This window comes from Danio aesculapii, chromosome 1 (assembly GCF_903798145.1).
Source record: "Danio aesculapii chromosome 1, fDanAes4.1, whole genome shotgun sequence".
Taxonomy (NCBI): domain Eukaryota; kingdom Metazoa; phylum Chordata; class Actinopteri; order Cypriniformes; family Danionidae; genus Danio; species Danio aesculapii.
The window spans coordinates 10,009,401-10,026,604 of record NC_079435.1 but is presented as its reverse complement, the minus strand read 5'-3'; the positions used below and the strand labels follow the sequence as shown (position 1 = coordinate 10,026,604).

General features: G+C 37.5%; 1 protein-coding gene across 1 annotated transcript; it reads right to left on the bottom strand.

The window, feature by feature from the left end:
• Positions 1-5,395: 5,395 nt before the first annotated feature.
• Positions 5,396-16,827, bottom strand: gprin3b (GPRIN family member 3b). Its single transcript, XM_056456555.1, has 2 exons — positions 16,740-16,827; positions 5,396-8,260 (listed from the first exon to the last, which is right to left on the bottom strand). The coding sequence occupies exon 2, from the start codon at positions 8,157-8,159 to the stop codon at positions 6,372-6,374; it is 1,788 nt and encodes a 595-aa protein (XP_056312530.1). The 5' UTR covers positions 8,160-8,260; positions 16,740-16,827; the 3' UTR covers positions 5,396-6,371.
• Positions 16,828-17,204: the final 377 nt, after the last annotated feature.

Below are 17,204 nucleotides of genomic sequence, written 5' to 3'. Positions count from 1 at the left end.
CTGCCGTCCAGGCATGTGTGGGCCACAGTGTCCAGCTACTGGCACATGATCTGGACTGTCACTGTTTCCTAGGAGGCGAAGCTGTGAGTGAAAAGCGCCATATTGTCAGGATTTAATTAAGACGAGAGGCGAGTGAAGGGCAGGCGGTGTCTCAGTGTGAGATCAGCAGTGTGGAGAGAGGAGATGATGGTCTGTCACCCTGCGGCTCTTTCTGCAGTTTTTATTTAACGCTTATTACGAGTCGATGAGGAGGAGACTGCAGATTTTACTGCAAATTGTGGATGATAGGAAGCGACAGTGCTGTCAGCCCATAATCAGAATGACCAGGATTCTGTTTCTCAGATGAAGAGGTCAAATTCGAGATCGATGACATTCAAAATTACATTTTAAACATCTGATGGATCTGTTTTCACTTCTGAAATTATCCATCCATCCAACCGTCTGTCCATCTGTCTGTTTGTCATTCTATCTGTCTGTCTGTCTATCTGTCTGTCTGTCTGTCCGTCTGTCCGTCTGTCCGTCCGTCCGTCCGTCCGTCCGTCCGTCCGTCCATCCATCCATCCATCCATCCATCTACTCTCTATCTATCTGTCTGTCCGTCCGTCCGTATGTCCGTCCGTCTATCTATCTATCTATCTATCTATCTATCTATCTATCTATCTATCTGTCTATCTGTCTGTCTGTCTGTCTGTCCGTCTGTCTGTCTGTCCGTCCGTCCGTCCGTGCGTCCATCCATCCATCCATCTACTCTCTATCTATCTATCTATCTATCTATCTATCTATCTATCTATCTATCTATCTATCTATCTATCTATCTATCTGTCTGTCTGTCTGTCTGTCCGTCTTTCTGTCCTTCCGTCCGTCCATCTATCTATCTGTCTGTCTGTCCGTCCGTCCGTCCGTCCGTCCATCCATCCATCTACTCTCTATCTATCTATCTATCTATCTATCTATCTATCTATCTATCTATCTATCTATCTATCTATCTATCTATCTATCTATCTATCTATCTGTCTTTCTATCTATCTACCTATCCATCCGTCCGTCCGTCTGTCTGTCTATTTATCTATCTGTTTATCTGTCTGTCCGTTCGTCCATCCATCCATCCATCTATCCGTCTACCTTTCTATTTATCCATCCGGTCTGTCTGTCTGTCTGTCTGTCTGTCTGTCTGTCTGTCTGTCTGTCTGTCTCAAATTTAAATAAATTAGTATTAAACAATTAAGTTGCCCCCCAAAAAACTCAAGAATTGTGTTGATTCAGTTCATTTTAACTAAGTAGTTTCAACAAACAGCAAACATATTGTTTGAGTGTAGATAATAGAGTAAAATAGCTCTTAAACCAAATCTAATGCTTTGATACTAATATAGCAGTGCATTAAAAACATACAGTACAGACCGAATCAGAGCCAAGTACAGTATACCAGAAGGACAAAGAGACTAAATCAAGGTGTGTGTGTGTGTGTGTGTGTGTGTGTGTGTGTGTGTGTGTGTGTGTGTCTGTATTGCACAAACATATGTAGGGCAAATATTCCACCGGGAGCTCCGCCATGAGAGGAGGCACTGGAGCTCTTCCAATTATTTAATGCAGCAGCAGCAGGTAAACAAAGGAGAGCTGTGATAGAGACGGCAGCTGATGCAAAACTGATCAGACAAACCGCGGAGAGAGGCTGTGATGTAATCTCCTGCCGCTCCTGGCCCGTAGAGAGCTTTATACACACTCCTGCAGGAGAATAGACTGCGATATGTACTGTCAATGCATGAGAAGTTGCTGGCTTTGCAGGAAGGAGAGCTGCAGAATTCCCTGCAGTGAATGAGAATTGTGATACAGTATGGTCTGGATCTGCAGTGTAAAAGGGGTTTCTTGCTGATCTAACGTGCATGTTGATGAGAATTTGAGGGTTTTAGTTGGATTGAGGGATGTAGGATGTATTTTTTTACTTCATTGAAACATTTGCAGCGCAAAACAGGTATTATTTCATTGGATTTCTATTGTATTTGTCTTGTTTTTAGTATAAATATGTAACAATTCCTAAATCAAGAAGCATTTTCTAGACAGACATGATTTTAAATGTCTTTTTTTTGTTGTTAAAGTCAATATTAAGCACATTTGTTCATAAAATTAGCTAAATGATCTGTCAGTGTGGTAAACCACAAAATTTAAAACCATTAAAACTGCAACTTGTTTTTAGATTATTTTGTTTGTTTTAAATGGCACCTATTTTACCCCTTTTTCAAGATTTAAGTCTTTTGTGTTGCACCCATCAGATTATTTATTATACCTTTAAGAATATTGGAATTTTCAGCTCTAAACACAACGTAGCTGTTTTTGGTGCCTGTGCCTTTAATGTTAGTTCTCCCCACCCACCGTTCCCATGTGCCTGTTAGAGTGTGCATCAATCTCCGACTGTCAGATAAACAGCACAGTGACAGACATGAAGGAAGCAGATCTCACGTAACGTTTGTGAGAAATACCACAGTAAGAACTTTCCCAAAGATTCTTTGATGTATTTGTTGTGGAGTTAATTCAAACCTTTCTGCAATGATGAGTCACACGCAAGGTTGTTACAAAGTTCACACACACATACCACACGTGTTTAGGTTTGCACTGTTTTTACATGGCAAATGTGACAGGATACAGGTTAATATCCACTGCTGTATAGACATCCGTTATGTTAATGTACAAAATAAACCCGATTTAACATCCACAAACCGGGATTGAAGCATCTTTTGTAATTGTACTGACACTGCGGCTGTGGTGATGAATTACAGCAATTTTACTGTCTTTAACTTTATCACAAACATGCACTGTTTTAAAAATGTTTTAAACTCATTCTTGATCACATTTAATGATGATTGATGATCACAGTGAGGCGAACAGATCTTTTAATGTTGCTTCGCACACGTCCTGTCTTGTTGATATGATTATACACGTTACTACGGAGATATGTTAATACACAGCTGTCAGTCAATTCGGTGGGCGGGAATACAGCACTCCTTCATCATGTTGCGGTGGGCCTCAAAATGGCAAGAATTTTTATATCCTATTTTAACGTCGGGAAATTTAAAAAAAAAAGAGACTTTTGATTGTGTTTCTATCACTGCAATATGACTGTGGACACACTGTAACTACACACAGTTCTGTCCAAACAGCTTACAAAAGATGATTTTCATCATAGGTGGCCTTTAAACAGAAACAATGACAATATTTTTTGCTTATCTAGAAAAGGCTTTTTTGATATTTGGACTAAAAACAAGACAAAAACTCTAAGTAAGAAAATCTTGTTTTTTTCAGAATTAAAACTTTTTTAAAAAAGCAAATGTTGTTTTGTTTTTGTTCTTAAAACAAGCTAAATTATCTGCTAATGGGTAAGTAAAATCCTGTTTCAATGGGTTCAGTAAAATCTTTTTTTTATCAGGAAAAAAAGACATCAAAAACAAGCAAACAAGTGTTCTTTTGATTGTTCTTAAAACAAGCAAAATAATCTGCCAGTTAGTAAAGATAATCTTATTTCAAACTGAAAACAATTATTTATTATCAATTATTATCAAACTGATTATTTTATTAAACCCGTTGACAAAAACCAAACCATTTTTACTAGAAATGTAGAAAATGTCTAAAAAAAAGCTCCTTTATTTAAGAATTTTTAGATTTGAACTTGAAACAAGACAAAACCAAAACAAAAACAAATCTAAAACAAGCAGAAGTTGTTTTGTTTTTTATTCTTAAAACAAGCTAAATAATCTGCCAGTTGGGTAAGTAATTTTTTTATTTTAAACTGAAGATTATTTTATTAAACCCATTGACAAAAACCAAACCATTTATTGACTAGAATCTAGAAAATGCTTCTTGAGTTAGGAAAGACAAACTCTTAAGTAAAAAAAAATCTTTGTTTTCAGAAGAAGAAAAAACCCATCAGAAACAAGGAAAGGTTTTTTTCTTTAGTTTTTTCTTAAAACATGCAAAATTATCTGCCATTGAGGTAAGAAATATAATCTCATTTCAAACCGAAAAATATTATTTATCACCAATTATTATGAAATCGATTATTTTATTAAACCTATTTACAAAACCAAACCGTTTTTGTACTAGAAATCTAGAAAATGTCTAGAAAAGGCTTCTTAATTTAAAACTTTTTAGATATTTGGACTAGAAAAAAGACAAAAGCTCTAAGAAAATCTTTTTTTGGTTGTTTGTTTTCAGTTTGGTTTTTGTTTTTAAAACAAGCTAAATAAGTGGGGTAAGTAAAAAAAAAAAATCTTATTTCAAACTAAAAAACAGATTATTTAATTAAACCCATTGTCAAAAGCCAAACCACTTTTAACTAGAAATGTCTAGAAAATGCTTCTTTATTTAAGAATTTGTAGATATTTGGACAAGAAACAAAACCTCAAAAAAAAAAAACTGTTCAAAAATTAAAGCTGCAAGCAGCGATGAAAGGGATCTTGCACCTGGGCTCAGCCTCCCGGTGGCCTTAGGATGACAGCGAACAGAGGACAATAATAATTTAAGCTGATATACATGTATAAAAAACCTGAGAAAATCAAAGATTTAGTGTAGATGTAGATGTCTTCAGGAGACGAATCTCATTAAACCTGGGAATTTTCAGTCAGATCAGACATTGTGTGGCTGAGTTATAAGTACTTCCTCCTCCCTCCATGGCGATCTGAACACTGTCATTTTGATGTTGATTGGATAAAATCCCTAGGAGGAGTTCGTTAAAACACAACACCTGGAAATGGCAAAAAATACTACCATTTCATAGAGTATTGCAGGTGCCTTTTGTTTTGATTTGATCCTATATGCAACCGCATAGCAACCATACAGCAGTGCACTAATACACTCCAGTAGGGTGGCAGCGAGTTTATTTCTGAAATCCAAAATGAATCTAATAGCACTCTTAATGATTGTGCGAATAATGGAGAAGGCTGTGCATTTCTTTATATTTAAACAACACAGGCTTAATATTGATAATATTGACGAACCCCTGTATACATTTCTGGAGAGCGGGAAATATGTACAAGGAGCTACGTTTTTTTGCAGTTTTTTTGTTTTGTGAATCCACCAAAGGCTGCTGTTTATGCTGTTTCAGATCTCAATTTTTTGGTTGTTGTTGACGCCGTCATACTGCCCTGTAGCGTTCGTTTTAAAGACGAAATGCAGTCATACATAACTATGGCTACATAATTTGCGCTCGCCAGAAATGTATACGGGGGTACGTTTTCACTGTGTTGTATTTAAATGTGGCTTCATTTTAAACAGGGCCGACAGAAGCATCTGCACAGCCAGAAGAGAATCATGGTTAGTATTTTGATGCTTAATTGATTTAATTAGTTTTGATGAGATATACACATGAGATATAAACTGAGTAACAGAAATCTCCCAAATAGTCCCTGATGTATCTTTAAGTGCATCATTATTTCAGCAGAAATGCAATTGATTAAAACATTGTTGATCTTGATGAAACACTTGGCAACCGCTGATTGCTGCAAGCACAGTCACTGATAACTGCATTTGTTTTTCCTCGTTTTTAATATAAAATCATAGTAACATCACTGTTGAATTCTTGAACAGAAATGGGCTCAGTTTACACCAATTACGGCAACAAGCATTGCGAGGCTCTTCTCTTTTTTTTCTAAATGTAATTAAAAGAATTAAATAGTCACAACCAATTAATGTACGAATCAAATGATGCAAATCATATATTTACCAAACATATCCTACGAAAGTTTAAAAAGATATATTAAACTAAGCAATGTCAGTAAAAAGGGTTATATGCATACATTTGCTTGTCAGTGCCAACCTAATCTCAGGACAATTCGCAAGTATTTAACGTTTTAGCTAATTCGAACAATCTCATTCATGAATAAATACTTCAATAAATGTACTGTTTGTCGTTTGTTCATGTTAGTAAACACATTAACAATGCATCCCGTATTGGAAAGTATGACTAAAAAAATGAATGTGATCCTACGAATTCGCCAAAATGCTAAATTGTTACGTTTTCCCCATGAGATCGGCACAGTGCATAATCTTGGGTAGTTAAAACCATTCTGAACTAATAAACATGCAGATTACTACATTTTATCGTTACTGTTATTATATTTAATTATATTTATTGCCGTTGCACTCTAAACATCATTATAGCTTTACTATCACCATAAATAATTTCAATCTTCTTCTAAAAATATTTTCCTCAAGACGCGACTGATCTCCACACGACACTCATTAAATCACCGTTAGATTCTATATACGACAAACTCTTCAAACAAACAAAAAAAAAATAGCTGAGCGAAATCTCCCCACATGCTTTGCACAGTCTTTCGGAAGATCCCCTTTAAACGACAACCGAAGGTTTTTTATTATTACTGTTATTCTTGCACTGATGGTCGTGCGCAACAGTTGGGTCGGCGAACATTTTGAAACATAGACCTGAAGTTAACATTAACCTGCCGCCTCTTACTCTTCTTGCCAGGAGGCGAAGACAAGGATTTTCTGAAAGTCGTCTGGGCGATTATCTTCTTCTCGTGCTCCTTGATTTTGCACTGAAGGTGACTCTGAATGGCGAAACCCAATGACTCTGGATCCACTGACGCCCCGTATACCTCCCACGTCATCCCTTGCTCATCCCACACAACATCATGCACGCTTTTCTTCGACTCCTTGGCCTGTTCCTCCTCATCCTGGTCGTCTTTTTCCGGCACCGGCTTTTTCGCTCCAAACCTTTTTTTACTTTGCGGTGTGGAGCTTGATGTCGGAGGAGTAGCTGTGGTGATATCCATTGGAAGCTTCGTAGAAACACCTTCGGATTTAGATGTTGGAGTCTTAGTTGGCTTCTTTTGGAGATCCGGATCTGCTTTGTTGGATACCTTCACTGCATTTTGTGGAGCTGTCGTTGAAGCTGCTTGGCTCTGAAGGTGACAGGTAGTCTCGTTTGATTGCTTGCTTTGGCTGCAGGTCTCGATATTAATCTGATATACTGGTTGAAGTTGCGAAAGTCCTCTTTGGCCGTTCTGTAGAGGCTCTTTAGGCTTGGCCCCAAGCTTGGACTCTTCCTGAAGGTCAGCATCTACGTGCACCATCACAGTCCCTGACTGGGAAGGCTTCGAAACAACAGATGGTGTGCTGCAATGAATCTCTGATGTGGTTTTCACCTCAACCACCACCGCAATACTGTCAGTCTCCTCAGGCAGCAGGCCAACCGCTTTCTGTTGGACTTGCTGAGAGAGAAGACTCGGGCTGGTGGTTGTAGATTGACTGCAGACCATAACCACAGCCTGCACCTCAGCATCGTGCTGTTGGTTGCCAAAATCAACAGCTGAAGTCATGGTTGATGCTTCACGGTAGAGTTTGCAATGGACCTCGGGAGCAGCTCCCTGCGTTTGGACTTCCTCGTCAATCGCTTCTGTGCAAACTGAATGACTTGTGTTGGTTGATGCCAATGGAAGCCCAGTAGAATCAGTTCCTGGTGGTTTAAAGTCCTTGGAATCATTGCTACATGAGTCCTCTTTAGCAGATTGGTTTTTCAGGGGTTGCTGAATACTTTTTAATATTTCTGCTGATGAGGGAGTGTTGCTGGTCGATGCTGGAGTAGTTATGCTGGGGGTACAACTCGTATCCTTTGATTCAGATAAATGCGACTTGATTTTGTCACTGGGAGATGAATTCTTCTGAAGGGAAGGTGTTTCATTGTGAATTGTCTCTTTGATTGCACTATTTACCTCAACTACTGGTGCTTTAAGCACATGTTGTTCGTTTGCAGGTGCTTTTGTTGTGCTGTTGCCATTTTTCTCCTTGTTGATGTTATGTGAATTCAGATTTGTATCATAATCTGTCACAATCTGTCCTGATGTCTTTATGTTCACGTGGCTGTTTTGAGGTCGCCTGTGATCTTCGCTGTCATGACATGACATGTTTTTGTCTTCAAGGACAGTCCCTTCGAGGAGAGCGGCGTGGGAATCTTTGATGGAGGACTTGAGGTGCATATTATCCTGATCTGCTTTCGTTTTTTGGCCAGAGGAGCAATCCTGATTTAAGGTTAACTTTGGCTCAATGTCCCAGTTAGCATTTAACTCTTTATTTCCCAGCAAGTCTATACTGGCGAGCTGCGGCATCATCTGAACTGTGACGGTCCTTTTGGGGTTTGGAACATTTTCCATGTTGAACGACTCGTGTGTGTGAGGAAAATACCAAGTCAAAATATTCCAAACAGAATCGGTTTTGCTTCTCAAAGCCTGATATTGTCCCCTTCAAGGCTACCCTAGAGAAGAGAGATACAAATAATTTTAGAGACACAAGAGGAGATACACCCACTGCTGTGTTTTTATGATCGTAATGAATGAACTGTGAGGGAATCAGCCTCAACATTTATCTGCGAACCATAAGGGAACACAATAACCAGAAACAAAATATAATAGGGGGGGAAATTGTTTCAGTGATGGCGTGTAAACATTTGTGGATATATATATATATATATAGCTGTACAGAACAGCTCAATAGGACATCCCAATAATATGAAACAAAAGTACAGCTAATCCATCATAAGCAATTACTCATAGCAGTGTCATCCTTTACTTGTTCAGCCAAGAATTATATCAATAGAAACATTTTTTTCTTGTGATATCAGTGAAACACAGGCTTATATATTATTAAGACAAAATAGCAGAAAACAAAAAAAGCATTAAACTATAAAATACAATGTAACATATACAGTGAATATAATTAAGTAATTCGGAGAACAGTTTAGTATCTCGAGGTTATTCACCTTCTTCTAGGCATTTGAATCTTTTTGGCTTGAACTTCCATTCATTTTTAGACGGTAAAAACTGTTCGTTGTGCTGCTTGATGTTGCAAACTGATTTTTTCTTATTATATTATTCTGATTTGTCTGTATTGTCATGAACACACTTTTTTGTAGAGCAAGTAGTTTGTAGTTTTCTGCCGTTTATTATTCTAGTCATTTCTCCCATAGGCGACTGAATCAGAAGTTCTAAAACGTTGCAAAAATGAGCACTTCCACATTGAAGAATAAGGTCAGTATATTGCAAATATTTCATTCTGCTTTGTTCATGTCACAGTTTAAGTCTAATATATTTTTTGATTGCAGTCGTTTAAAGTATAAACATTTATTCACAAAATTGCAGAAAGAACTGGTGTGTTAAAGGTGCAGTAGGGGATTGTCTTCAGCAGGCATGGGACGATAACCGTTTTCAAGGTATACCACGGTTTGGAAACTGCCAAAAATTTCTGTTAAACCGCTCTCAAGGTTTGGGTGAGAATTGATGAAGCGCCCAGAAATCACTGGTTCATTTTAATTATTTAGCCTGACATGTTTACTACTCCAAAATATTTTAAATCTTTCAAGAAATAAAATATATTGTTTTCAAAGCGGGATTTTTTTTTTATATTTACCCAAATATTTAAAAAGAATATATTTGAAAGCAGTAACCACAATACCGTGAAACCGTGATATTTTTATCCAAGGTTAGATAAATAAAAGGTTAGAATCTTATACCGGCCCATGCCTAGACTTCAGAAACATTTTTTGTTGCGCTGGTTGAAAGTCTCTTCACACTCCAATTGTAATGATTAAAGTAAATGATCTAAATGTATTTACAGTTGAAGTCAGTATTATTAGCCCCCCTGTTTATTTTTTTCCCCAATTTCTGTTCACGGAGAGATTTCTAAACATAATAGTTTTAATAACTCATTTCTAATAACTGATTTATTTTATCTTTGCCATGATGACAGTAAATAATATTTGACTAGATATTTTTCAAGACACTTATATACAGCTTAAAGTGACATTTAAAGGCTTAACTAGGTTAATTAGGTTAACTAGGCAGGATAGGGTAATTAGGCAAGTTATTGTATAATGATGGTTTGTTCTGTAGACAATCGAAAAAATATATTGCTTAAAGGGGCTAATAATTTTGACCTTATAATGGTGTTGAAAAAATTAATAATTGCTTTTATTCTAGCTAAAATAAAGAAAATAACACTTTCTCCAGAAGAAAAAATATTATCAGACATACTGTGAAAATTTCCTTGCTCTGTTAAACATCATTTGGCAAATATTTAAAAAAGAAAGAAAAATTCAAAGGGGGGCTAATAATTCTGACTTAAAACAAAAAAAAAGTTCATCCAATTAAATATTGTCAGGCCGATAATTCCCATAATTCTGATAAGTAGCTCAAACTGTCTGTCAGCAAATGTAGATTTGTACATCTACGCAGCCGTTCACGCAGATCCTCCATTTGCGCGTGCACACATGCCATGTTCACATGAGAGAGAGAGTGACAGCACTAAAATCAAATACTGAATCATTCATTCAATCATTTTCAACCGCTTTTCCGGGGCCAGGTCGTGGGGGCAGGAGTCTCAGGAGAGAACCCCAGACTTCCCTCTCCCCAGACACTTCCTCCAGCTCCTTCGGTGGGACCATGAGACGTTCCCAGGCCAGCCGAGAGTCAATAAATAGCGCTATTCCACCTAGCCTGCTTTACTGAGGTGAAGTTAGTTTTTGAACAATGACAACCTGTGATGCGCTCCCTATATTGTTTACCGTGCTACTCTGAATTTTCACTCTGAAATAGCATGTAAGTATGGCTTAGTAATAAGTGTAATTCCTGCACGCCGCCGGCCAACCACTAAGCATACAGTAGTGGCTTTAGGACAAAGCGCGTAAGGGAGTGAGACCAGCGATCCTTGCATGCATCAAAGTATTTCCCATTATGACAAGTTTTTCTTGCTACACAACTGAAAACGGGCCAGATGTAATACTGTTTTTCATTGAGAATTGTAGTATTATAAAGTACTGTAACGTTTTCTAACTGGCGACTGACATGATCTAGTAGGTCTCTGTCATCTTTAAGGTGCGCATTCGTGATTTCAGGAGGTGTGACTTTGGACGCCAGGGGAGGCATTGTGTCTTCAAAGATATTATGCTAACAGATAGCATTTTGGCAGATCACCTACTGCACCTTTGATGCATATTAATAACCTGAAAATAGTTTGTCGTTGTCCAAAATCTACACCAAAAACATGCTATCTAATAATCAATATATAGGTCAATATGTACAGTATATAAAAAGGTGTTTATTGATTAAAGATCTGCTATGCATAATACGTATTACTTCTGATAATCAGCCTAGTGGATATGGATATTCATAATCTTCAAATATCAAAATATTAATATTATGCCATCAGTCAGCCATGTTGGTTAATAAGCAGTCCATAAGCAAGAAACACTGAAGTCAGCAAATCACATTATACTCAGACAATCTATCTGACGTATTGATTAATAGCGTAATAAAGCAATAGACTGTGATAATTAGCGCTATATTTCATGATTATTTGACACGTAGATAAAATGGTGCAAGTCTATTTGAATTCATTCCACCATGTTCGGTATCATTTTCTATTCTGAAGAGCTGGAGAGCAATTATTCTGTGTTTGACCTTAGCAACTCAAATAGCCCGGAGGAACCTCAAAAATGGAAATCTGACAGTCAAACACAAGCCGCAGCTGATTCAGGGTAAAGATCAGCCTCAGCAACACCGAGCGATGCTACTTTTACCAATGAAGCTTTAAAGTAAGAGCCTACAACACAGAAAACATTCAAGGTTTTATAATACTCTGAGCACACAGAAGTTGGATCAAGCATTGTGCCGATATTCAATAATACATTCATTCATTCATTTTGGCTTTGTCTCTATTTCAGAGGTCACCACAGTGGAATGAACCACCAACTATTCCAGAATATTTTTTTTTTTGGAGCGGATGCCCTTCCAGCCACAACCCTGTACTGGGAAACACCCATACACACTCATTCACACACACACACTTATACACTCTGGCCAGTTTTATTTACCCAATTCACCTATAGCGCATGTCTTTGGACTGTGGGGGAAGCCGGAACACCTGGAGGAAACCCACGCCAACACAAGAGGAAAACATGCACAGAGAAACGCCAACTGGCCCAGCTGGGACTCGAACCAGCAACCTTCTTACTGTGAGGTGACACTAAGCCACTGTGGTGCCCTCATTATTACAATATATCACAATAATGAACACATATGGTATTGTTATCATTGGTACTTTAAAATACTGTGAATATTTATTTATTATTTACGTTTTAAGAGTATTGCCAGTGCCATTCATAACAGCATCAAATGATTGTTTTTATTTTATATAATCATTAACATTTTCACATTTTTCTGAAAGTGTACTTTTATAGGCTTACTGTTCGTTAACACTGTACAATAAAGCTCTATTAAGCAACGGTTAATTTAACTAAACTAATGAAAACTACAAAAGCATTTCTCAATATTAGGTGATTTTTCTTAGTTAATGCTTAATAACTCACTAAATTCAGAAGCCATGTTTGTTTATTAAATGGAGTTAATAATAATTTCAGCCAGCAGCTAGCTCTCTGCAACTCTCACATGGTCACCCACTGAAGCTAAGCAGAGCCTGGTCAGTACCTTGATGGGAGACCACATGGGAAAGCTAGGTAGCTGCCGTAAGTAGTGTTAGTGAGACCAGCAGGGGGCGCTCAACCTGTGGTCTGCGTGGGTCCTAACGCCCCAGTATATTGATGGAGACTTTATACTGCTCAGTGAGCGCCGTCTTGGAGATGAGACGTTAAATGGTTGTTAAAAATCCCAGGATGTCCTTCGAAAAAAGTATGGGTTTAACCCTGGCATCCTGGCCAATTGGCATCTGTCCATCATGGCCTCCTAACCATCCCTATATTATAATTGGCTTCATCACTAATTCTCCTCTCCACCAATCAGCTGGTGTGCGGTCTGACACAGTATGGCTGCTGTCGTGTCATCCAGGTGGATGCTGCACACTGGTGGTGGATGAGGAGATTCCCCCAATGTGTAAAGCGCTTTGAGTGTCCAGAAAAGCGCTATATAAGTGTAAGGAATTATTATTATTATTACTATAACTATTCAACTAACATTAACATAGTTACTGTAATAAATGTGGTTATTTCCAAAGTTCTTTTCAGGCAAGTCATTTCACTCTTTGGTCATCTTTGAATCGCCTCTCGGGCAGTATGCTCCTGCATTCTGTTTGAATTGGGATATATCAAATTCTCCAAAATTGCTTGCCAAGCTTATGATTGAATTTCATATTAGGAATCATCAAAAAAATTAAACAACAACCGTCTATTTAGTTTTATTTCTAAACATTCAAATGGCACAAAATCTGCAGAAACTCACGTCTGGTCCGAGCCCCTCCCCCAGAGTATCGTCAGTCTATGGCGATCAATGATTGGCTCCTGTACTAGTAGGCAGGGCTTTATTCATCATAATGAGCGTTACCATTCAAAAAGATACGAGTGACATGTCTTGTGTATTTTATACTCTTTGCTATGTCTCACTCTTGATTTTAGTTCATTTACTGATGAGACTTTATTGTAAAATGTTGCCTATTTTACTTTATTATCATTGTGTGAGTAATAAAAAATAATAAATTATATAATAAAAATAAAATTTGTTTTTTTAATCATTATTTACTTAGAAAATGTATATACAATAAACAAACTGTCATACCTATTTAACTGGGTTCACACCAAGCGCAGAGCACTTGTCACTTGCTCTAGTGTACTCGCAGGATGTTTTCTCCTCGTGTGAATTTTTCACTTGACTTTGATTATTTGAACCTGCACGGTAAACGTGATTAAGGCGAATTCCATGCTTTAGCGGCAAACACGTGATTCTCGATTCCGAACCTAGCATAAGGTAACCTTTTTAGCAATATTGCGATAATACCGTAAATCACGATAAAGCTTCAGCAATTAATCGTCAATAAGACTATTACATCCATGAATCAATTAGAAACTTTACCAATTACAACAGGTCGCTAATAGTGCTTTGTTTATAAACCTATATAGCCGACAGATAAATTCTTCAGCTGAAATTTGGATAAAGTCTGCGTGAAATCAAAATGTATAATGTTTATTTTGCTAGCTCATATTGTTATTCTTAACGTAACTATTTAATCTGTAAATTAATCCACTGAAAAAAAGTTTGTTTTGGTAATCTTTAATCAAAGTCTGACGATTTGCTTCCATTTCGGTCCTTCTGTTGACGTAAATCTGAGGGTTTCCATAGCAACTGCATTTTAAGTGCCTCTTTTACCGTTAGTTTGCTATGAGCGAATACTGCACAAATAGAAAGCTCCGCCCCCTACTCATTATTCAATTTGAGTTGGAAGTACATCAACATGCTGAAATACAAGTCTCAGCAACTTGTGGTTCACGCGGACCACAGAATGTTAATATCAACTAATGGACTATACCCACTTTATTCAAATTTATATATAGATACATTAAAAGGGTTATAGTATTATGAGGACACAGAAGTGGCACCAAACATCCATAAAACAACTACAAGCACACTAAAAATGCTGGATCAAATATGGTGTCATTTAATTTTAATTGAAAAACTTAACCCAATGGGTGACACGGTGGCTCAGTGGTTAGCACTGTCACCTCACAGCAAGAAACTCGCTGGCTCGAGTGCCAGCTGGGTCAGTTGGCATTTCTGTGTGGAGTTTGCATGTTCTCCCAGTGTTAGCATGGGTTTCCTCAGGGTGCTCCGGTTTCCCCCACAGTCCAAAGGTGAATTGAGTAAACTAAATTGGCCGTAGTCTATGAGTGTGTATGGATGTTTCTCAGCACTGGGTTGCATCTGGAAGGGCATCCGCTGTGTAAAACATATGCTAGATGAGTTGGCGGTTCATTTCACTGTGGTGACCCCTAATTAATAAACGGACTAAGCCGAAGGAAAATGAATAAATTAATGAACTTAACCCAATGATTGGGTTTATTCTCATTTGGTCCAACATTAGGTTAAAACAACCCAGCATTTTGTAGAGTACTTAGTAATTTTGTAGGGTACTAATTAGATCACCAATAATGATGGTTTGTAAACCAATATGACCAAAATATGGATTAATTAGCTGATATTTGAATATTTTAAGATGCTTAATATCAACCGGCTGACTTTATCCACCATGCTGACTATTAAAGTTAATATTTAGATACATTCAAGGTTTTTGTAGGATTCTGAGCACATAGAAGTAGCATCCATACATTAATTAGATCAACAAATAATGCTTGTTTATAAACCAATTATGGCTGACAGATGGATTAATAAGATTTATCAATATCAAATAGTGACTATATCAGTTTGGCTGATTATCTGAAGTAATATTTACCATGCATAACAGCTCCTAAATCAATCAGCACTTGGTTTTTTCTACATATCGACCTTTGTATTGATTGTTGGACACTCTGTTCTTGGTATATGCAATGGGCAATGGCAAACCTTGATGACTTTATTAATATGCATGTGGACAAAGCTGTTCTTTCTGCACCTATGATAGAGTTTATATGGTTTTGATATATTTTTTTTATTATTTTCAATGTATTAATTTTGTTTTCATTTTTAAATTGTTACATAAAATTGTATATGTTATACTCTAAAAAAACCCTTATTATGTCATATTACCATATCCCAACCTCTAAATCCAACCCTCACAGAAAACCTGTCAAGTTTTGAATGCTAAAGACTAAAAGATTATGATTTTAAACATTTTTTTTTAATTATGATCATCTGAAAACCTTAACACCATAATAGCTAGGTCAAATCCGTCATATTATACACATTTGTACCACATAAACTACCAGTACACACACAGAGAGAGACACAAAATAAATAAATGAATAAATAAATAAACAAACAAACACTGAGGCAGTGCGATTGACTGGCCTCTGTGGAAACATTCACTCTAATTGCCTGACAGACGGATGAAAGTCAATTACGCCAAGTCTGAAACGGTGACCTGTCATTGATGAGAGCCGCTCGGAGGACGCTCGCATCTGCAGGAGGATGGGGGTGGGGAGGGAACACTACCAAATATTATTATATGTCTCATATTATTGAGCATTGATTTCTACATCCTGCAGACATCCCCAAAATAACACACAGTACATCCAGACTTGATGCATGCACCCATATCCTTCTCACACAAGTCAACCTTAAAATAATCCATTTTAATAGGACAAAGTCTTGCATATTGATTAGCACTGTAAATAAAACAGTCTGCAATGCATGCAATAGAGACACTCACATTTCATTTGGAAACACTAGAAAACTCATAGTGAAATTGGGTTATAAGTGTGCGCACACACACACGCACTGATTTTTCACTGACTTGCACTGCTTTTGTTGAGCTAATGATATTCAGTCCTCTACATTTAAATGATATTCAATCCTCAACAACTAAACATTTTGCTGTAATAATTTTATTGTGCTTTTTTAAGCATTTTTTTGGGTATAAATTTCATGTTTTCTATCCTTGTGGGTGCTTTTTGTCCCCAACAATGTAACAGCATGACCTACACACACATAGTAGAACCAAAAGCCAAAGTCTAAATGACTATGATGAATTAAATCCATATTAATTAGTTTAGATCTCTCAAATCTGATGATATTTTCCTAAGAAAAACACAGAAAAAAAATCTTTGCACAAGAACAATTTTTTTTTCTGATGTGTAACGATTATTTTGCCCCCCAAAAATGCAGTACCCACCCATTCATACAGCAATCCGTTGCCTTGCCTCTTATAGAAATCCCAGAACTTGACCTTGTTGGCAAATTCCTCACTGTAATGAATCCCAGTAGGAGCTGCGGATGAGAAAAGGCGCATTAATATCCTACCTGGAACGAGTGCGTCTGGTCTCATATCCTTTTTCCGATTGATTAGTGCGCTATAGACGCGCCGCTCGCGCACTAGCGAGTGCACTCGACAGATTATCAATGAAAGAATGTTAGGCGCGTGTCAGAGAGATAAAACCACGCCTCTCAAGCGCATCCGAATCACAAGTTCAATCACTCTGATAGGCGGGTGGCGGCAGCGGGCGCGCGCTTCCCTCTGACGCCGCTAGATGACACCATTGATCTATCAGAAGAGACTCAACCGATCCAGCCCAAAAACAACAACAGAAGTGATTTTTGGAGTATTAATCAATTCATTCATTCATTCATTTTCCTTCAGCGTAATCCCTGATTTATCAGGGGTCGCCACAGCGGAATGAACCACCTTTTTTTTTGGAATATTACGATAAATATTTTGGTAACGTCACCTAAAATAAGTCTTTCATCATTTTTTTAAAATCTTATTTC

Excerpts from the sequence above, each read along its gene's own strand:
- gprin3b (XM_056456555.1), bottom strand. The coding sequence starts at position 8,159 with ATGGAAAATGTTCCAAACCCCAAAAGGACCGTCACAGTTCAGATGATG.